General features: G+C 37.9%; 1 protein-coding gene and 1 pseudogene across 1 annotated transcript in view; both read right to left on the bottom strand.

Annotated features, from left to right (window-relative positions):
- Positions 1-22,948, bottom strand: part of KANSL1 (KAT8 regulatory NSL complex subunit 1) — a 192,140-nt gene that overhangs the window by 15,012 nt on the left and 154,180 nt on the right. The window contains exons 4-7 of the mRNA XM_006897809.1: positions 19,679-19,783; positions 12,543-12,661; positions 12,006-12,201; positions 3,378-3,549 (exon numbers count right to left, since the gene is read on the bottom strand). Of these exons, the coding sequence (XP_006897871.1) occupies positions 3,378-3,549; positions 12,006-12,201; positions 12,543-12,661; positions 19,679-19,783 (592 nt within the window). The remainder of the gene's footprint in view (positions 1-3,377; positions 3,550-12,005; positions 12,202-12,542; positions 12,662-19,678; positions 19,784-22,948) is intronic.
- LOC102852981 lies at positions 13,543-14,403 on the bottom strand (annotated as a pseudogene).

Genomic DNA, 22,948 nt, shown 5'->3' with positions numbered 1-22,948 from the left:
CGTAAGGCATTTCTAGTCTAGCACTTTAAGAAAGTACCATCCAGTTTCTCATAGTGGTTGTATCATTTTACAGTCCTACTGGCAGAGCATTAAGTGTTCCAATCTCTCCACAGCTTCACTAGAATTTGTATTTCTGCGATGGCAGATGCTGTTAAGGGCAAAGTTGGTGGCTTGAACTTACTAACCAATTCAGTAAAGGAGACAAAGATTCTCGCCACTGGACCAACTGGCAGCATCAGGATGGATGACGAAGAGACTGAGAGTGTTCACAGCTTCAGTTTGCTAGGCTCCACAGTCAACACTCTTGGCACAAGCAGTCAGGAAATCAAAAAGCGTATCGCGATGGGAAAGTCTGCTGTTAGGGACCTCTCTAAGGTATTCAGGAGCAACAGTGTCTCTCTGGAGACTAAGGTGCGCCTGATACAGGTCATGGTATTTGCAATCGCTTGTTATGCATCAGAGAGTTGGACAATGACTAGGGAGGACAAGAAGGAGAGTGGATGCTTTTGAGCTGTGGTGCTGGAGAAGGGTACTGAATGTACCCTGGACTGCCAGGAAAACAAACAGATTTATCTTGGAGAGGATTAAACCAAGCTACTCCTTGGAGGCAAGGATTCTGGGGCTTCGTCTGACATACTTTGGACATGTTGCCAGGAGGGACGGGTCCTTGGAGAGGGACATCATGCTTGGGAGGGTTGAGGGACAACGCAGGAGGGGAAGACCCGCTATGAGATGGATTGATTCGGTGACTGGGGTAATCGGGATGGGTGTGTCAGAGGCGGTGCAGTTGGCGCAGGATAGAGCAGGGTTTAGGGCTGTTGTGCATAGGGTCGCTATGAGTCGGAAACGACTCGACGGCACATAACAACAACAACAACAACACATCTATTAAAAATAGTAACAGTTTATAGCCTTGGACAACCTATAAAGCAGTTCTATTTCTGTATTTTAGGTGGAGTCAGAACTGGCCTGATAGCAATGACTAAACTAACAGCCTATGATCACCTTTTCATCTTTGTTAATCACCTGAATGTCATCTTTAGCAACTTGTGTTCATGTCCTTTGCTCATATGCAACCTGTGTGCCTTTTTATTGTTGAGGTAATGACATTTTCTGTACAATTTGAGGGATTGTCAGATACGCCACTGCTAAAACTGAGTCTCTCAATTGCTTTTTAGGAGGTCTCATTTATCTAGTTTACAATGTTTGTGTATTTTCATTATGTTTAGCAAACATAATTTATGTCATAAGCTGAGGTCACTCGGCTTGTCCCTATTAATTTTATGGTTTTACATGCAGAGTTTTAATCCATTTTGAGTTAGTTTTTGTGTATAGTGTAAGACATGGATCTAGGCTCATTTATATTTAAGTGGATCATTTTGTTAGCATTTTTATGAAACATATTCTCTCTTCAAATTGATGGACCTTGACCTTGATTACGTGTTTCTTTAACTAGTTTTCTTGGCTCAAGATTATACCATTCCTTTCCTTAATGCTAATGGCTGCTCTGTGCAATGACAGCAGTGTAGACACATTTATGCCAAAGTCATGATTGTGACAGACTATACGATCTACAAAGCTTCAGATTTTTATCATCTGAACCTGTAAGAAAGTTTGCCAATTCTGTTGTCAATGAATGGTGTATTAACGTTCATTAACACAGTAAGTAAACCCAAGATACAGTAAAATTCATGTTCCTATGTTTCTAGTTTCACTCATTCTCTCTCTCTCTTTTACTTTTTTTAATTATTATTTTTGTGTGCGTGTACTGTCAAATCAGATCTGACTGGTACAGGAGGAGATTGCCCCTCCTTCCTTGGCAGAGCATCTGGTGGATTCGAACCGTGCACCTCTGGGATTGTAGTTGCAGCTTCTTGCCACTAGGCCACCAGAGCTCCCCTTCATTCTCTTTTAAACACTTGAAAAGTATATTAATAAAATTATTATACAAGAGAGAAAATGAAAAAATATGGTATGATAGCCTTCAAACATAAACTATAGTAACAACAGCGTAAGTACAAAAATAGCAGTAATACAAGTCATTATATATAGACAAAATAACACAGCAATTCAAGAAGAAACATTTACTTTTTACAACCTGGGATCAAATAATGAGGTTATTTGAAAAATCAATAAAGTCATCCTATCTAGGGCAATGGTGTCAATGCCTTCTGCTCACATACCATCTGTAATGTAATTTAAAAAAATACCACAAAAAACCCCACAAACAACCAAAGTCAGTCGTAAAGCTTTCTTTTCTGGCAGTCTGCATAAGAATACCTTAAAAATACAAAATACACATATGGAAGCCCTGGTGGCGCAGTCTGCAGGGCACTGCACTGCTCACCTAAAGGTGGAACCTCTCGCAGTGCAAATCCACCAGCAGCTCTAAGGAAAAAATATGGACAACGCCTCCCATGAGATTGACAGGCTCGGAAAATAGGCCGGAAGGGAGGCTCAGTTGGTTGATTCAAATTCAATGAATTTTTTAATATGTAGAGGTCTTTTGTTTAAAAAAAAAACCCCACCAAAACAAAAACCCCAAAACCTTGGTTGAGTTACTTTAAGGAAAAACCTGCCTTTTAGTTGATTTAGACAGTAGTCAAAATAAAGTCTGACTTCAATTATCAATTCTTGTAGTATTTATTCTAAGACAGAGAAGACATAAAACTTTGCCACATATTCCAGTCTACACAGAACAAGGTACCTTCACCTTCATTTTGAAGGAGAAAAAAAAATAAATTAAGTCTTTTCCACTTAATTCCCAAATGATTCTCCTTTAGGAGGCATGAACTCTTAGAACAATCTCTCTGTTCAGTTAGTGACCCCCAACTCCGAGGTTTTTAACACTCTCAGACAATTAGCAGGAGGAGGAGGAGGAATGCCTTTCTTTTGTCTAGCATGAGAAAAGTTATCATGGAAAAGGAGAACTAGCAGATTAACTTCAGACAGTACATGATTAATACTAAGGACCTGTGCTATGCACACATGGAGAATTCCTGAGATTTCAGGGGCATGCAAACCCCAAAAAGCAGGCACCTTTCTACAAGCAAATGTGCAGCTCACCTTATTTTACATCATGGTATAAATAGATGGTACATTTTCTGACATACTCTCAGATCAGGATGCTTATCACTAGAGGCAAAAGACTTCAGGATTTTCCAGGTCCATGAAGAGTTAAGGGTTTCTCTCTTAAGGAAATGGTTATCTTTTAGCAGCATACTCAGGTCATACCCTATTTGCAAAATTCCAAGCAAGACTTTGTTGATACAAAGTGATGCCCTGAGATTATCTAGGTTGTACCAGAATGTTGGTGGACTTTCACTTGGAACTCTAAACCTCATTCATTAGACTATATTTTGTGGTGTTTTTCTTACCATCTGGAAATGCTAGAACTGGATGAACACAAGAGTCCAACTGGGAAAGACGTTCCAACAGAGGGGCTTCGTAGTGGATTTCAGGAGGCATAGTGTTGACGCTGCCAGATCCACAGAGTGCGCAAGAGGGATTCACATCACAGCCAGAGCGGACTGGGCTATTCCGGTGAACCTGTCAAAAGATAGACAAAACACTCTGCTGAGTATCCAGCACCTGCCAAAATCTAGCTCTCTGCTCATTAACTCAAAGATTTAGATAATTCTTCAAGGTCAAATAATGCTGCTAAAAGGAAGTAGAATTGCTATTATTAGTTTCTATAACTTCTATTAATAGTTTGTTAAAGTAGATATATGTCAAAGAGTTCTATTTTTCTAATTCAAACACCACAATTTTTCAAAGTGACTAAGTCAGTCTGCACCTTTTGCAATGAGGAAATTGGTTTACCCTAAGTCCCACTATCGAACTTGGGAGCTGAAACTGCACTGAGTATAGCTCAAAAGGGCTGCCTATTTTCACCAACTTGGTGAGTTTTAAATGTCTGCTAAAGCAAGCAACTAGCTCCTACCTCTCAGTGAGACATGACTTGCTATTTCAGCTAAGGGCCTTCAATCACCAAGCACATGTCTCCCTCATCTTTCCCCATCTCATCCCAAAAGACTTAAGATTCTCAGCAGCCTCAAAGCAACAAGCTGCCCTGCATTACACAATACTCAACAGTTACTCTTTAATTTAGCCTAACACTGACGTTATTTTTTTAAAATTTAGGAACAAACAATGAAAATAATGTTTGTATGGTCAGGCATTCATATTTAGTTTTTAATTCCAAAAAGGGAGCTCTGGTGGCCCAGTGTTAAGAAGCTGAACTGCAATACCAAAGACATATGGTTCAAATCCACAAGATGCTCTGTGGAAGAAGGATTGTGATTTACTGCCTCTGTAAACCCACTGGATCAGCTATGAGTTGCTTCCAACTTACTGGCACACCCTCACCACCACAATTCCAAGACAACTGAAACTACTGTCATAAAACTTTCCTTGTATACATGATAATCAATGATGTCTGCAGCTAAACCCAGAGTAAAATATGTTCTAATTTAAGCCTGTAAGAGATTCATTCCGTGTGTGTGTATCTGTAGATACTGCCAAGTGTCTCATGGGGTAAAGGCATAAGGAAGGTCAAAATCGTTTAGAACCAATGGATTCAAATTAAGACAACTCCTTGAAGAGTTCAAAGATACAACTTCGATTAGCTATTAATGGTGAGAGTAAGAAATTGCAATAATTGTAGTCAGGTAAAAAAATAAGGAGTGAGGGAGCTCTGGTGGCCTAGTGGCAAGAAGCTGCACTGCATGTCCAGAGGTATGCGGTTCAAATCCACGAGATGCTCTGCTGGAAACGGAGGGGCAATCTCCTCCTGTACCAGTCAGATCTGATTTCATAGTACACAAACAAAAAATAATAATTTAAAAAAAAAAAAGAGCAAAAGCTTAAATCTAGCCAAAGACTACCGACATTCTAAGCATTAAAACAAAATCCTTCAATAGCTTAAGCCATTACAAGTGTTTCAAGCCATGAGTTCATAATGATGGACATTTCCCCTTACTCGCTGTCCTCAGGAGAGGTAGAAAATCAACTTACTATTTGGACAACTAATACATAAGAGGAAAAAAACACCAATCATACTATTTTCTACACAAACTTCCAAAAAACAAATAAAAAAGGACAAACCTTTCTCTTTATGGACACATTCTAGCTACCAAGTGACACAGGCAGAATCATTACCATTCTTTAGCTTCTAATGAAATAATAGGTATAATAATCACTGATAAAACAACAAAACCATTCTACTTCCTCTGATGCAACACCACAAGGCTACCTAATTTTTTTTTGTTTGTTTGGGTTTTTTTACAAAATTCAGATCTAAATTTATTCAAGCCACTAGATCTACCTGTCAGCTTTCAGGAAATGCAGAAGGTAGATGAACACAGCAGATTTTGAGATGTACCCAAAATAAGAATGACTAAAGAATGGACCTTTGATAAAGCAAGCATAATAAACATAAATTTGCAGAATTGTAGGTATACAAGTGCTCACAGTACAAATGGCTCAACTTGGTGTGTGCCTTAAGAATGTATAAAATAAAGGGAGCTCTGGTGGCCTATTGGCAAGAAACTGCACTGCAATCCCAGAGGCGCATAGTTTGAATCCACCAGATGCTCTGCTGCAGAAGGAGGGACAATCTCCTCCTGTACCAGTAAGAACCGATTTGACGGTATACACACACAAAAAAAATTAAAATAAAACACTGGAAAAGACAACACTGACACTACTGGATTTCTGCTCTGGGCCATGAACTAGAAAACTGGACAATGGCAGGAGGACAGGACTTTAATTTCTGCAGCAAGCACCATGACCACCGTGGCTGTCCATCTGGAAGCCCATCTCAGATTGCAGAACAAGGAGGAGGATCCAAGCAGGGCAGCAAGTTGAGGAAACAAAGACCAAAGGCTAACGTGGGGAGAAACAGTGCAATAAATCTAGATAAGACCCCCATCGAGTATGTGGTCTATCAAGAAACACACGCACAGAGTGAAATCGCAAAAGATCAAAGAGCAATCAGGGAACTATGAATGGAATGACTCCCAGAGTTTCTGAATTATGACTGATCAAAAGGGGCATGGTATGTGCAAGAGACCCCAAAAGGTCCAGTTAGATAGTAGAGCTAAAATAGGTTAACCTCTACTAGATTGTATTTACAGAGTGTGAGAATAAACTCTGAAAAGGCAAACTGGTCCTAAAATAATTGAACTGTCTACAAATGGTGGATTATGTGTTATCAGTCTACTCTGGATTTAAAACTAGGAAAGCCAGCTTAAAAACACACTCCAAATCCTCGTGCTGTGAGATATGCTAAACTACAACAGTGCTCTAGAGCTAACAATTCAGAGAAGAACAAACCCTGGAGCAGAGCTCACATTCTATAACTTTTTCCCTCCTGAGGGCATTTGCTGATTCTGGACAAGACACTTAGCATTTGAGTTTTGCCTAAATTAAGAAAGTCACCACTGGGAGACAGAAAAATAAGCAAAGCTTTCCTAGGTCACGCCCGAGGGGCAACTTAAAGAGTCAAATTCCCAGTAAAAAGTAGACAGAGAAGTGCGTACAAAACATGTCAGGTTTCTTTCCTCCTGAATCACTTTCAGAAGTTAGGCAAATAACCTTAAAACACAGAAGGGAGCTTCTGACAGTCTCTTCTTGATGAGGAGATTGGCTGAAACTCAAATTCAGAATTCTGAGGGAAGGGCACAGGTCAACACTTTATACCCTCAGACAGAAGAAGTATGGACGAGAAATAAGATAATGTTCTAAGAATCAACCAAAGTGAAACAGAACCTTATCCAAACAGTAACCAATTCACAGCCCTACTCAACAGCTGAGTGAAGCTGTCTACCCTTTATTCTCTTTAATACACCTCTTGCAACTATTAATAATTGAGGCTATTTTAAGATGTGGAAAACACTGATGTATAGGGATCTAATTTTGAAACTTTCTATTTTAAGCATACAAACATCATAAAACTGCAGAACAGAAAATTGGTTTCCTAAGTGTTTCTGTTAGTAGTTAAATGGTGTCTATCAGTATAACTTACAATTTCTTGGTCAAATAAGCTAGGTAAATAACAAATTTTATTTCTTTCATATGTATCGTTATTCTTTTATACACGGCTCTGATTTCAAAAAGATTAGTAATAAATTATTAATGATGGCAATAATCCTCTTACATTGAACACTGAGGCTGTATTAGTGACTGGATTCTTTGTTTCTCCATTCTGTTGTTTTTTTAAAAAATAGTTTGTGTGTGTACCGTCCAAACTGGATCTGACTGGTACAGGAGGAGATTGCCCCTCCTTCTCCAGCAGAGCATCTGGTGGATTCGAACCACACACCTCTGGGATTGCAGTGCAGCTTTTTGCCACTAGGCCACCAGAACTCCCTCATTCTGTTGATTTTTTGCTCTGCAGATTTTATTTTTAACAGTAATGGCTTCTGAGCCTTTAATATATCTCATGAAACTTTTAGGCAAAAAGAGGTAATGTTCTCTAAACTTAATCACTTAGCACAATATTACAGCACTGGTAGATTATCAACAAGCATTTTTGCTCATCACTATGTCAAACTAACACTACAGATTACATCACTTTTAAATCTTACCTAATGCTTCACAAATAAGTACTTGTTAATTTTAATTTATATTTTAACAATAATCTCAACATACTTGATTTTACCTAGAGCTTAAAAGTATTTTCTGCATTTAAAAACCAGGCACAAGTGTCACTGAAGAATTTATGGCATACAAACTAAAGGCTCTCTGGCCCAGCCTCAATCAAGAGTAGGAAATATCTTGGTACTTTAAAGAAAAAGGAAACTCAAAGTTAAGGCAGTGAGAAGAAAGTTTTGGTCAACCAGCCAGTAAAGTGACAAAGAGGTTTATCTACCCTGGGACTTAGGAAAAACAGAAGCATAGTCTTTAGCCATATTCAAATAAGAGTTCCAAATTTTTATCACCTGTATAGATACAGAGACTGTGAGCTAACACCTGACATTTAAAATTCATCTAGATTCCTGAGGATTTTTCAAAGGCTATAAAGAAACTGTACAGAGATACTTCCATAGCCCAGGATCATTAAAACTTCCACAGAAAATATGCTTTATACAATTCCCCAAACAGCTATTAATGTCAAAGATTTAAAATCACAAAGCACATAGACTGATAATGGGGTAATTAGCAGATGGAGGGGAAAAAATGGGAATGTTTTCAACAAGCCAGGAATAACATAAGTAGCAAGCTAAAAATAATTACAAAGAAGTTGTTAGAATGTAAATGAAAGAAACAGACATCATAATACATGTGAAAATACAGGGGGAAATGGTATTTTGGAAAAAGTAAATACACAAAAATACCTTGTAAAATGCTCAATGGGCAAGTGGAACCAAAATTAAATACAACTCAAGAGAATCCTGAAAAATAGAACCACAGCAGATAGAAAAGACAGAAGCAGAAAATATGAAAGAGATATTAAAGAGATTTGGAAGAGAGAATGAGAAGACCACAATAAACCACTAGAAGACTCAACTTTTTAAAAACACTGTTCTGAAAGTATGTTTATCTATAAACAGAAATGGCTAAGAAGTTAGAGTTATCTATTCTACTACTAGGAATATACCCCAAAGACGTGAGAAATTAGACATGAACAGAGAGGTAGGTACACCTATTTTCACAGCAGCATTATACAGAAAAGTAAGAAAATGGGAACAGTTCAAATGCTCATTAACAAATGAACTGAGAAACTGTGGTACATACAGACTACAGCAGACTACGCAGAATTAAGGAACAATGATTTTGTAAAATACTATAGAACATGAAAAAGTCTAGAAAGCAAGTCTCATAAGGATAAATACTGCCTAAGAATTATTGTAAAAATGGAAGGACAACTATTCAGATATGTGGGAAAAAGTGAAGAGTGAGGATTATTGGGAGTGTAGAGTTTAGTGTGTGGACAGGGGGTAAAAGTGGCGACCGAATAGGACAGATTCAATGAGGACTCCAAGAGACAGGGTGTTATTAAGTACAGATCAACAGTGATCAGTTATATGAAATACAGTGTCTATCAATGGTTACATGAAGTACAATGTGAATGAAAGAGTGTGTAGAACACAGTGTTAATGAATGAAATAATAGAAATAAAAAAATAGGGTAAAAAGTAATTGTCAGATAGGCTGGTCCTTGGAAAAGCACATTATTATTATTCTCGGAAAGGTGGACAGTCAACAAAGAAGAGGACGGCTCAATTAGATCGACTGTCACATGGATTATTACATTCAACATAAGCACAATAGAGATTATGAGGATGTTGCAGGACTGGATAAATATTTGATCAATTAGAGCCTCTATTAGAGTCTACTCCACATCACTTAACAACAAGCCCCAAAAATACTTTGGGCATGTTACTAGGAGGGGCTATACTTTGGAGAGGGACGTGAAGCTTAGAAGTAGGTCAAGAAGGAGAGGAAGACCCTCGACTCAGTAGATTGACACGGTGACTGCTGCAATGGGCTGTAGTGTGTCAGGAAATGTGAAAATGGCACCCGATAGAACAGAGCTCAGATCTGTTGTTCACAGGGTCGCTGTAAGTCGTACACGACTCGATGGCACCCAACAATAATATCATCATCCTTTTATAAGGAGGGTTAAGGGAAACAATTACAAAGATAACAGAAAAGCTAGAAATACATAGTTCTTATTATAAGATTTTCTTTATAAAATTAAGTCAATTTCCTAAAAATATTGTGAACTATCATATACTACTACCAGAAAATAAATTATCTCTAACTTCTCCACTATTTAGCTTTGCCATGAGAAAAGTTAAGCTCCAGGAAGGTAAGCATTTTGTCTTATTCAAGAATAGTAACAGTAGTAATAAAAATTGCTGAGTGCAACACCTAGTACTCAAGGTACTAAAAAACAAAACACCAAAAACCCCAAAACCAAACAAACCCCAAACCCCTGTCAAATAAATCTGCCTCACACACTCACCACCTCTAAAGGCTGAAAGGCAAGACACTTGTTAGGGAACAGTTTGAGTGTGGTATCATGAGAGACACGGAATAATCAAGAAAGGTCTTTGGATGCAAGCATGGTAGAATGCTAGCATGTTTGCTACACGTGGCAAATGGTTTCTTTCTCCAACTCTGTCTCTTTGTCTTGTTTCCCACACTTAATTCTGTGTATGCTGCCATGATTCTGCTTTAGAAAATGGCAGTAGAATCAAAGGTTCTTTAGTTTACTTTATGTTTAGACTTCAGGCATTAGTTTGACTTTTTGAACCGTATTTGAGAATTTCAGATGGACCTTTAAAAATTACAACAGTTTTTAGGCATGGATCAGAAGACATTCCTGTCAGAAACAAGATAAGAGTTTATTTCATAATTTAAAACAAATTTCAGAATGCTACCAAATATTTTAGAAACAAGTTTCTTCATGGGATTTGTCTAATTTAATTGATATTAAAACAGGCAGTGTAAACAGTGTCAAGGATATGATCAAAGGACGACTGTAATTTTAAAATAATGTACTGCTTTCTTGCTTACTTAACAACTCTTCAACTTCTCAGAGAATCATTCTATAAAATCATTTATGTGACTAACAGCAAAAAATAAAGACTCAAGTATCAGTATGATAAACCTACATAATACCTTATCCTGGCACCCCATTTCTAGCATTTCAGAGAGGGCCTGAGGAACAGAAGTAATGGAATGGTAAGCACTCAACTACTATCTGAAAGGTCAGCAAATGTCCTAAAAGTCCCCTGTTGTCAAATAAGCTATCTGTCCATTCTCTTTTGCAGCAACATCTTTAAGAGCACTGTCAGTAATGAATTTTCAATTCCTCCCTACTCATTTCAAACTAAGACTGTTCCAATCACCAATTTTCCTCTCCAAAGACCCTGGATTTCACCAACTTGGTCAATTCTTTGCTTTGATCTTACCTGACCTAGCTGCATATCTAACACAGAAAATGTTTTAACTTACTTTCCAGGACATCACTTTTACAATTCATTATTCACGCCTTTGGAGTTTTTCATACTCCAGCTCTAAACTACTTATTTGAGCTTTCCTGAACTTCCTTTAGTCTGCTGCACTTTTCTTCACAATATTTACGGCCCTCCCACATACTGTGTACTTCATTTACTGCATGCTTCTCTCCACCAGAATACTTCACAATAATAACGGGTTTGGTTTTATTCCTAATACCTAGAACAGATCTAGATTACTAGAGGTGCTCAATACATACTGCTGAATGAATGACCAAACCCAAAATAATAGTAATATCAACTTTGTACTAAAAACTTATTAGACAGATACGCCAATAAACACATTATACTAATTTTCATTTAATCATCAGGCTTGGGGGAAAGGGGCACCCAAGATTTAACATGTTCCAAAACACAAAACTACTAAGTGGCAGTGGTATGAATCAAGTCCAAGTTTACTGTCGTCTAAGTTAATGCTCTTAGCAATAGCACTGTATTAATTTCACTGAAGTATCACTGAGTTCTAGAATACAGTCAACTCTGTAATTTGAACAGTCAGCAAACAATGAACTTAAAAAGCTTCCCTGAAATTATAAATGAATCTCCATTTTCTCTAGGATGACATTAATTTAGAAACTTAAGTGTAGATTCTTATTTTACGCAAAGTGACCTCTACTATTTTCTGTGATTACAGTACAGGTGAGAAGCTACCTGACCTTTCTTTAAAGTGTTGGTAGCTGCATTTAAATATCCTCTCTTCCCTTTCTATTCAAGAAATTAAGACAGTATTTTAAAAATTGGCTTAAGAGGCAACTAGAAGCTTGATGGTATTTTAAAATAAAATTCCCAATTCTACCCACAAGAGTTATTCAATCACTATCTTTAGGAAATAGGACCTAGGAACTTAATATTTTAAAAAAGTTAACCAAGAAACCTTCATGGTAAGCCACGTTAACCAAAGTTGGCAGGAGACTAAATCCTTTATCTGAGCATCAGGATCACTGCCTGACAATGACCAAGTCTCACTGGTACTGACCTTCTTGGAAAGAGGAACGATGATGTGAGGTCGAACAAGCCTTCGCTTCTTACAGCTCAGTACAGGACGAGTCCTGGCTGCCACACAGGTGCCATCAGATGAAGAAGAAACGAGATTCAGTCGCTGCTTTTTATGTAACTGCTCCTCAGCATCTGAGCCATCACCTGGAACGTGGTCTGCCAAGACAGGCTGAAGACTGTACAGGGGAAGAGAAAAGTATTCACTTCTCAGAGAAACCCAAGGAGACAAAGCTCAACAAAGTTCAAGCTCCTCTACTTTGTTCAGACAAAGCAATAAATGAATTCAAGTCCAAATGATGAATTTCTTTTCTCCTATAACAAAAGCCATGAGCGAAATTTTAGAAATTCACCAGAAAATAATGAAGTTTGCAAATAAAAATTAGATGACAGTTCTATGAAACTTTGCTTCTGCTTCTTTAAACCAACGTTATCTTGGTTAAGGACACCCAAGAGCCCAAAACTCATTTTTTTATAAGTTTACTCAATGTGACAAATAAAGAGGAAAGATAAACCATACTTATTGATAACTCCATTGACAGGTCTCAATGTTCCACATGATTTGGTAGACAAAGACTCTGAAGGATGACCAGTTATAGGGGTACCATGGTTTTCTAGTGGCTGAGAAACACACTCAATCTGAATAAAGGACAGAAAAAGAAAAATATGTATCAACACTTAACCAACAGCATCGCAACCTGAAAGGCAGTAATATTTCATTTACATTAAGCAGTTATAAATTCTTATGACCAACTTGAAAAACATAATTTAAATGACCCAGAGAAAAGAGAATAATGAAACCAATCAGTCTTTGCTTAGGGTCAGGATAACACAAATATTTAACATTTTAAGTAGTAAGTGTTGACAGAAAAATGATTCCAATTATTCTATGAAACATAGCTCATCAAAGCAAGTGCACAGCAACATGAGTCAAAAAGTAAGGGACTCCCCTCAACTCCCCCCCCCCCCCCCCACCCTCAAATTCAGAGTCAATCCTCCAGCAGGTTTTCAGGTCAAGAAGGATATATAACTTAAGTATCAAGGCAACCAACAGGAAACTGAAAAGCAGTTAATATCTCCTTAACTTCACTATGTACAAGAAATTTGTTTTGTTGTGTGTTTTTCCCCCCATGTTCGATAGAAAGATTTTCTTTATTAATAACCCCAATAGTATTTCTTTAGATATAGGAGTTTTAAGCTCAAATACTTAGGAGAAAACAAGTTAAGATTGCATTATACTGCAACTCATTACCAGTAACACACTGCAAAGCGAAACAGCTTGGAAAAAGAGGACAGAAGGGGAGTAATGGAGGGAAGATAAGAGGAATTATTATTTTTTCAGTTCTTGAGAAATATGAAGTCCTTGCAAGCACAGCTTGTTTCTGTGGATTATTTTCCAAACATGAACAAAATGGAACCAGAATAGAAAATCTCTTAAGAACCTGAAGAGGTGCAACATTAAAAGCTACTATTATCAGGTAGCAAGTGTTTCAGCCTTCAGTTGCCAGGCGCTTCCTTCTCTAGTGTCCAAGAGATAAGAGGGATGAAAACATCTTCCTCGTGATTGTTTTAATTTCTTTTTTCTTGGCATCTGGGTGTGCATGGTTCAGCACCTGGAGGAAGTCAGATGGTTTGTCCGCATACATGTGTGAAAATATAGGCCTTAGAGCACCTGATGTGGCAATGCAGGTAGTTTCGGAACATGTGGATCAGGTTGATGGTATTGTCTCGGGCACTGGTAATGGTGTGGCGAGGGAACAGCACAAAAGTGATATAGCCAATGTTGCACCGGCAGCTTTGGTGTCCTTTAGTTTGAAAGGAGGTTCCCTGTGGCTGAAGAGGACCTGTGGTGCTAGGTGGCTGGCTCTGCGTCCTTCTTTGAATTCCTGCATAACACCTTTCCAATGACTACATCATCTTTGAACACTGTGCTGAAGACTACTGTGGCTCTGTCCATTTTAGACTCAATATACATGGTCTCATCATCCCTATAATTAACAGCTGCTCTATTCTCTCCTTTCTTCTTGGAATTGGAAATATTTCTCAAAGACAGAGGCAAAATAATTTCGTTTCAACAGGTCAGCCTGATGTATGATGGAATCCTTGGAGGCTGGGAGATTTTCAAGGTCATACAGTAAAGAGACAACATTGTATACTGATTCTGGATTTACCAAGAAGTTTCCATACAGTCTCTTTAATAATTCATTAGTACCCTGAGCCTGTAGTTCCTTGCAGAATTTCAAAGAAATACTGACCATCACTTATGTTTTGTCTCCATTAGGATTTGAAATATGATAGAGGACCCCATCAAAATCTATAAATGCTATTTCTACGGCTTCTGGCTTGTTTCTGGCGACTGCGTTCTCGAACCTTATTGTGAGTGTCTTCCTCGATGATGCAGCTTGTTCACTTCCAGCAGGATCATGGTGGCAGCTGGCCCCTGAAGCCTGAACACCCCTGCTGAGCGGTTGCCTCACTGACAAGCCTGGTCCCCACACAGCCTCGGCTCTAAGATATTTGTTTTATAAAATGTGTGACAGAGATGTAAAAATATAAAAATCTTTGTAAACAAGTGATTTGCCTGATGCTCTCAAAATCATAACCATTGTTGTCAGATTATACAGATCAAATAGAAGGTTAGAATATAAAAATAACTAAGGGAAGGTAGGAAGAATATAAAAAGAAAAGCTTAATTTTCATGATTTCGTAATAAAATACAACTACTAAGATCAAAAGATGGCATCCTAGTGGCACAATGGTTTGGCTGATAATTCAAAGATTAGCAGTTGAAACCCATGTGGTATGTGTCTCTGTAGAAGACCCGACAATGTTTTTCCATAAGGATTACAACCCAGATAACTTTATGGGGCAATTCTAATTTATTCCATGGCATTTCTAATAAACAGAAATCAACTGTACAGCACTAAAAAAAAAGGGGGGGGGGCAGCTCAAAAGGGACAGGCGTTGTTTTGAGATGTCAATCATGTGAAGGTTGGAGGTAAAGACAGCATAAATACTCATACCCTACAGAAACTGCCGAAACCGAGAAGGCAGTTCTCTCTGTCAGAGGCTCTGTTCCTAAACTGACTCTGGAGTAGACTGAAATTTTTTGGTATTGTTTTTTCTTTAAATGCTACCAGTGCATTTCAAAGTCTCCATTTTGAGGCTGAAATTCACGATCAGTAATGTTGTTTATTTTGGGCTTGGCTCTTATACTCTCAAAGAGAAAATGCCAAAGGAGACCTGAGAGTGAACCTAGACAAGTCTCAATCTCAAGTAATACGAACAGATTTGAGAAGAAAACACAATTTAAGGATATAACGAAATAATTATCAGAAAGCCAGATTATAAAAGTAAATAGACAAGTATGCTACAATGCACTGGGAAAATGTTGTCTTCCTTGTTCACAACTTTGTACATTTAAATAAAGTAGTACAGGCATCTTAGGGAATCAGTCAAAATCATGTTCCACAGACTCACTAACTTAAATTCTTTACTAATTTTCTCCTAGAGCCATAAAAGATCTTCAAATTCACTAACAAAGTATTCAATCTTGTCCGAATAGAATAATTCCATAAACAAACTATCTCAAATCATCTAAATAAAAGTGGTCAAGACTCATGGCAAGGCTATCAATAGTCTAAAAGACTGTGTGAGAGGCATAGGTAGGAAGTGTCTTTTCAACATGAAAATGTTGTCAGTGAACTATTTTCTGGCATGTGGATTTTAATAATTTTGCCAATTTTAGCATAAAATTATGTAAGTGATCTGATTTATATAATAACATGTTCCATAAGGGAGCTTTGGTGGATGAGTGGAAAGGAACTGACTGCCAAGGGAAAGGTATGAGGTTTGAATACACCAGTTGTTCTGTGGGATAAAGATGGGCAATCTCCTCCCACACAATTAACTGTCTCTGAAAACCCACTAGTGGGTCATCTATGAGGTGGTCCTGATTTGATGGTATAAAACAACATGTCCTATAAGGTGTCATTTATCTAAGTAATGGGTTTATATTCCACTGTATTAAAATATTTTAGGGATTATAAGATAAAACCAAATGCCGCTATTGTTCAACAAAATCTAATTTTTAATTAAATTTTCTCTTTTTTAAAAATGACAACTTTCTCAAAAAATGGAAACCTCACTGCCAAGTTCTGCCAAGTTGGAACTCACCCATAGTTTCAAAGGCTAAATAAACTGCATGGAAGGAGACTGCCAGTCTTTATCCCACAGAGCAGCTGGTGAATGCAAAGTGCCTACTTACGCACTGGAAGCACAGTGACTGGTAGACCTGAAGTGCCAGAAAGGTGAGCCCACTGGGTTAGCAGGGCAACTCCCTATGGGCTAAACCACAAGAATGCCCCAGTAAAAAGTCTAAAGAAGAATAATAAACAAAATCATCTGCAATGTCATTACTCGCCATGATATCAAGGGTCAAGAGCCTGTTTGTTTTTTACGCTCATAAATGTACATATTTAATGCCTCAGTTCTTCATTTTTGTTTTTTTTTATTTTACTTTTTATGGTTTTTTATTTATTAATGTCACTGTTATTATTATTACAGATTTTTAATAGGAACCTATACTTTACTAGGGGTAATTCAAGCCTTAAGCTAAAATTGAATACAATGAAAACAACAACAACAACAACAACAACAAAAGCATTATTTAGTATAATATATTAGGAATAAAAACCATGGTGGCCTAGTGGCAAGAAGCTGCACTACAATTCCAGAGGTGCATGGTTCAAATCCACCAGATACACTGCTGGAGGAGGGGCAATCTCCTCTTGTACCAGTCAGATCTGATTTGACAGTACACACACAAAATATAGTAAAATAAAATAAAAATAAAGGAATAAAAACCACAAAGTAATCTAAAACATAAACTCCAGAGCAGGCCTGGAACTCAGTCCCAATCACGTAAGGTGGCATTGAGAATTTAGGAGGGATCTTCCTGTAATGACAACAAAAATCAAATAAGCAGGGGAACTGGGCAACAAAACTCAGAGTTGTGCAAAAACAAAAATGACTATTTCATATACAAAGAGCTTAAAATATCAATCACAATGTTCAAGAGATACTCTCTCTAGGAAGGTGGGTTTGGGTTGGGGAGATGGAAGGAGGCAAGAAAGGAAAGCACAAATCACAGATGCATGACTTTTATAGTTTCCTATCTAGAGTCATAAAGACAGGAACAGAAAGGTAAAAAATGCCTCTGTGTTTTAAACCTACATACTAATCTAAGCTTAATCATTACCATCTGAGTGGGTCACATCACTAGAGTTTTTGGTTGCTGCCCTACCCCTGCCCCTGCCCCAGCATGACTCAGATAGCTGTCAACCAATAGGAACTAGAAAAAGATCGAAGAAGGAAAGGCTCTTCCACCTGGCAGGAGGACTATTACAGAAGCTTCCCTTTGGATTTTATTAGGTGTCTGCATATGCTCTGAAGGTGCAAACATCCCACAATCAAAAGAAAGGAAAAGTTGGTGTGGTAGATAGACTGTATCTGTACTATACCTTCTCTCCAAAGCAGGGAGCCCCAGGATTTATCTTTTGGGGTAACTTTAAGAGGCAGCAAGGAGGGCTGCTAATCTGACTTCCATAATTAAAAGGGCTACAAGTTGAGAAGTAAAATTATTAACACAGAAATAAGACTCAAATTTATTATTCACAAAAAGCAGGCATGTGTCTTATACATGACTCTATCTTCTTACCCAGATCAATTAATTATACCAGAATCTCTTAAAGAAAAGCCAGATTAAATTCAAGGGTCATATTAGATAGAAAAGCAGTTCTGGTAACCATACTGCAATACGCAAAAGGTTAGCCGTTCAAATCTACCAGTTGCTCTTCAGTCACAACCTCTAAAGCTTCACAGCCTCAGAAACTTGATGGAGAGTTGCCAGACTCAGAACTATTAGGAAAGAGCTTCCAGCGGAGGGATGTGCAGAAAGGAGTCCTGGTGACAGTGAGCTGCTAACCTACAGGGTGGTGGTTTGAACCCCCCCAGTCACTCCTAATGACCAAGATGTGGCAGTGTATTTCCACAAAGATGACAGCGCCAGAAGCCCTAGAGAGTCATAAACAGTCTTGAACCAACTTAAAGTTTCAGTTTCTTCTTACATAAAATGCACCTGATATGGGTTGAATCTGTATTTCCCTTAATCATCATCTTTTATAATACAGGTATACATTTTACACATAAACACTAAATCAAGTTGAGAAAGGGTTTTAAAAATTTATACTGTTTATTATCCATTTATGTTGGATTAAATTTCACCATTATTTCATTAAGTGATTTCACTCTTGTGTTCACTGAGAAATGTGACCCCTTGCTCCACTTTGTCATTTTTTGGTATAAGGGCTATTATACTGGTTTCATCACATCAGTTGGGAAAAGATTCTACTACTTCTTTGTCTTTTAAGGAAGAAGAATTGGAAGAGAACTGTTTAATAAATACAAAGCTATTGTGTTTAAGTTTGGGTACTTTGCCTCTCTTTTGGAAAAAGAGTTATTTCCTCTATATTGTTACATTAATCATCCCCAACTGGTTAACATTTCCTGGATCTTTTCTTATCCTCCTCTGGCAAATTGCTTTTCTCTTTATCAGTTTTGGAAATGGTTTACCAATTTTACTAACCTATTCAAAGAATCGATTTTTGCTTCAATTTCTATTGTTTCTCTGCTATTTCTCTTACAACAATGACTTGCATAGCGGCAAATTTTGCATTCTTGCTCCAAAATTATATTCCATTTGAGAACTATCAATTTCTTCGCCTCCCCCCGCCCCCCCTTGCATATCCTCAAGTCAGATCCAACTGGCATAGGAGGAGATGGCCCTTCCTTTTCCAGTGGAGCATCTCGTGGATTCAAACCATGTGCCTTTGAGATTGCAGTGCAGCTTCTTGCCACTAGGCCACCAGAGCTCCCTTGAGAACTATCAATTTCTTAATATCTTCACGTTTATCTTGAATTAACAGTAGCAGAATTTCTTCTGAAAGCTGTTAATAATAATAGATGATAAAAAAAGGGTAACAGCACTGCCGGTCTGTAATAAAAAGCAGACTCAGTAGGCTAACTCATAACTCAGTTTAAGAAGCAAAGCCACACCAACACCTTAGCCTCCCTTTCCATGATGAGAGCTAGCTCTCTAGCTGTGGTGTCTTGAGTTATAAGTTGCTTTTACCACCAGATGCTCTGCCGGGGAAGGAGGGACAATCTCCTCCTGCACCAGTCAGATCTGATTTGACGGTACACGCATACAAAAAAAAAAGTTGCTTTTAAATCCCAAAGTCAGATTATCTAACTGCAAAAGGGTTCTTGTACTGTCCTATTTAGGAAATGGCAAAAGTAACCAAACAGGACACTGTTCCTTCCTGTAGCCCAACGGAGGTCTTAGCTACAAATGTCAAGAGTATCTGGTCGTTGAGTTGGAACCAACTCACAGCTCCCCCTTTGCTGGGCTTCAGAAGCTGAAATCACACGGGAGGAGAATGGTGGTGGATTCGAACCTCCAGACAGGAAACTTTTGGGGTTAGCATAATAAGTCTCTAAAAACTATGTCACCAGAGATATGTGAGGCCTCGTTAGAAAAAACAAACAGTGTGCCCAGGCTGAACTCATTTACCCCTTTCTTTCTCTTACACTTACCAGTTTATCTGTCCCAGGATCTGTCTTCACCTCAGAACCATGTGGAAGAAATAAATCTGCTGTTGTGTGCTCTGGAGAGGGTGCCTCCCCAAGAACTATCAACCCCTATGAGAGAGAAAGGAGAAAATGTTAAGTGAATGATATTAAGTGTCAAAGTTTAACAAGAGTTAACAGCAAAAGGAATGTGCTGAAGGAGGAGACTGCTTTGTTAGATTTTGGTCTTTCTTGTTATATTATGATTCAGAAATCATAATATGTATTAAATCTGGTTGCAAAATTATTTGGTAAGGTATGAGACAGACTCCACAGTTTTTCTTTTTTTTTTATTTTTATTTTTTTTTTTTTTTTTTTAGTTTTTCTAAACAGTAATATATAGAAACATTTTTCTATTGGATTATTTACCTTTATCTTGTTGTGGTACTCAAGTATTTTATAAAGTCTAGATATAAGTCCCTTATCTGACATGTCATTACCAAACACTTTTCCCCAGTCTGTGGCTTCCCTTTTTACCCTGTTGGAGAAGTTTTTGGATGTGCATAGGGATTTGATTCTTAGAAGGTCCCATTCATCTATTTTATCTTCTCCTGGTTGTAGATTTTTCAGGATACTTGGGAGACTGTTTATGTTCTGGACTAGGACTACTAGAATTCTTCCAAGCTTTTCTTTAATGAAGTTTATAGTCCTTGGTTTTAGTCCTAGATCCATGATCCACCTTGAGTTGGTTTTTGTATACGGAGTGAGGTGTGGATCTTGCTTGAGTCTTCTGCAGGTGTTTCTCCAATTTTGCCAGCACCATTTGTTAAAAAGGCTGTCATTTCCCCACTTAACTGATTTCATCTTCTTGTCAAAAATCAGTTGACCATATGTAGATGGGCTGATTTCTGGGCTCTCAAGTCTATTCCATTGACCTATGTGTCTGTCATTGTAAAAGTACCATGCTGTCTTAACCACCACAGCAGTGTAGTAGGATTTGAAATCAGGGAGTGAGATGCCTCCTACCTTTTTTCTATTTTTGAGGAGTGCTTTGCTTATTTGGGGCTTCTTTCCATTCCAAATGAAACCAGAGATTACTTTTTCCATCTCCTTGAAGAATGGGGTTGGTATTTTTATTAGGATTGCATTGAATGTGTAAATTGCCTTTGGTAGTATTGCCATTTTCACAATATTGAGTCTTCCTATCCATGAGCAAGGGATATTCTTCCACTTCTCCAGGTCTCTTTTTGTTTCTTGTAGTAATGTTTTGTAATTTTCTTTGAATAGATCCTTTGTGCTTCTAGTTATATTTACTCCCAAGTATTTTATCTTCTGATTAGCTATTGTGAAGGGTATTGGTTTTCTTAGCTCCAGCTCTGATTTCTCTTTGTCACTGTAGAGAAATCCAACTGATTTTTGTATGTTGATCTTGTATCCTGCTACTTTGCTGAATTGGTCAACTACGTACAATAGTTTTCTTGCTGAATCTTTAGGGTTTTCTAGGTATACTATCATATCATCTGCATAAAGAGATAATTTTACCTCCTCTTTGCCAATTTGAATACCTCTTATTTCCTTCTCTTGTCTTATTGCTCTCGCTAAAACTTCGATACAATATTGAATAAGAGGTGAGACTGGGCATCCTTGCCTAGTACTGCAGGTTGTACCAAAGTTAGGCATTTGTAACTCATATATATGCCAGTATAACTTACTGGCTTGTCTGTGAAATTACACAGACACACTATTTCCTGAGGATGGTAATATTATTGCCACACCATCACTTTCAAGGATGGTAATATTATTGGATCAAGGGGAGTGAAAACACATTGAAGTTACTGGATAAAGAGTAGATGATGAGAGAGAATAACAGATGCCTACGACACCTTTGTCTTCGATGTAAAGCGGTTGAAGCTCCTATTGTAATAGTAGTCCAAGGCATTTTAAACACTTATGTCTTGTCCAGATAGCCGAGATTGATCTTCTGCAAATGGTCTGTAAATGACATCTTTGCATTTAAATAGTCTTGGGGTTGTTAGATGTTTGGAACCAACAATAAGTTTTAGACTTTTAGAGGCTGTATGTTGTAGGAGGAGGATTGCCCATCTCGCTCTTGGAGAAAAACCTAGTAAAACTGAACTATCTGCTTTTCGGCACAATTCCTTATCCACTAGGCTACCAGAGCTCATTTTAAACATTTTAAAGAAATTTTTTTCAACAGATTTGCCTGATGTAATATGTGATTTGAATTTGGAGGCAAAATGGTGAGGAAGACAGGTGCTTCCATGGCACAGATCGGGGATCCATGCCAAATTAAATCCTTGGCAACATCATACTGTTTTTCCTTTCTTAGTGCCCTTTCTCCCTCTTCTCTGCTCTATTATGTTTTCTAATGAGTCTTAGCACAATTCTTTATACAATTCCTTTTTTATTTATACTTATGTTATTTTTCTCTTTTTAACCTTAAATAAAAGACACCTACCTCTTCTTATTATGAAGGAACAATTTATGAAAGGTCTGTTGAGACTTGCATGTACCTCTGGTGCATTCCAACTTACTTGGTCTTTGTGGAAGTCACAAACTTACATAGGACTCTGGGGAGTTTTCTATACTTGAACATCTTGGGCAGGAACCTGGTCTGACTTGGGGAATGGGAGTAAAAGATCAGAGACAATTCTCAGTCTTACTTTGTCCTCTGCCATATACTGCTGTTTCAGTATACAAGAGCCATGGGGTTATTGACAGGGCTGATGCAACAATTTGCAGCATTAAGCCAGTTTAAACCCTAACTACTGGAAATCCCTCTTTCAAGGATGTCATTGCAGTTGTGGATTGGGAGATTATGTGTGTGTGTTTGTGTGTGTGTGTGTGTGTGTGTGTGTGTGTGTGTGTGAAAGAGGAGCGAACTGGGGGGCGGGGGGAGAGGGCTGGGTGGGGAGAGAAGTGCAGCAATGAATGAATAGAAATCCAAATTCTCTGTAAATGTTCATTAAAATTATTAAAAAAATGTGTCTGTGAACACTATATTTTAGTACTATTTCAGATCTTATGTTATTTTGTATGATTTGGTGGGTTTTTTGGGTGTGAGAACATGAATACTTTGCCATATATGCATTAATGGCAATTGCTTCTTTATTATATTTCAGCTTATAAAATGTTTTGGAAGTATCTTCTACCTTTGGACAGTGAGGAAAACCTGTATTACTTCATATGAAAACTCACTTCACCCTTTTCTTGGTGGCATGCTGAGTAGTTTCACAGGTGTGTGCATGGAAGAAGCCATGGTCTGGGACAGATATA

This window comes from Elephantulus edwardii, unplaced genomic scaffold (genome assembly GCF_000299155.1).
Source record: "Elephantulus edwardii isolate Elephantulus edwardi_28Jun2011 unplaced genomic scaffold, EleEdw1.0 scaffold00216, whole genome shotgun sequence".
NCBI lineage: Eukaryota > Metazoa > Chordata > Mammalia > Macroscelidea > Macroscelididae > Elephantulus > Elephantulus edwardii.
This window is presented reverse-complemented; position numbering and strand designations above follow the sequence as displayed.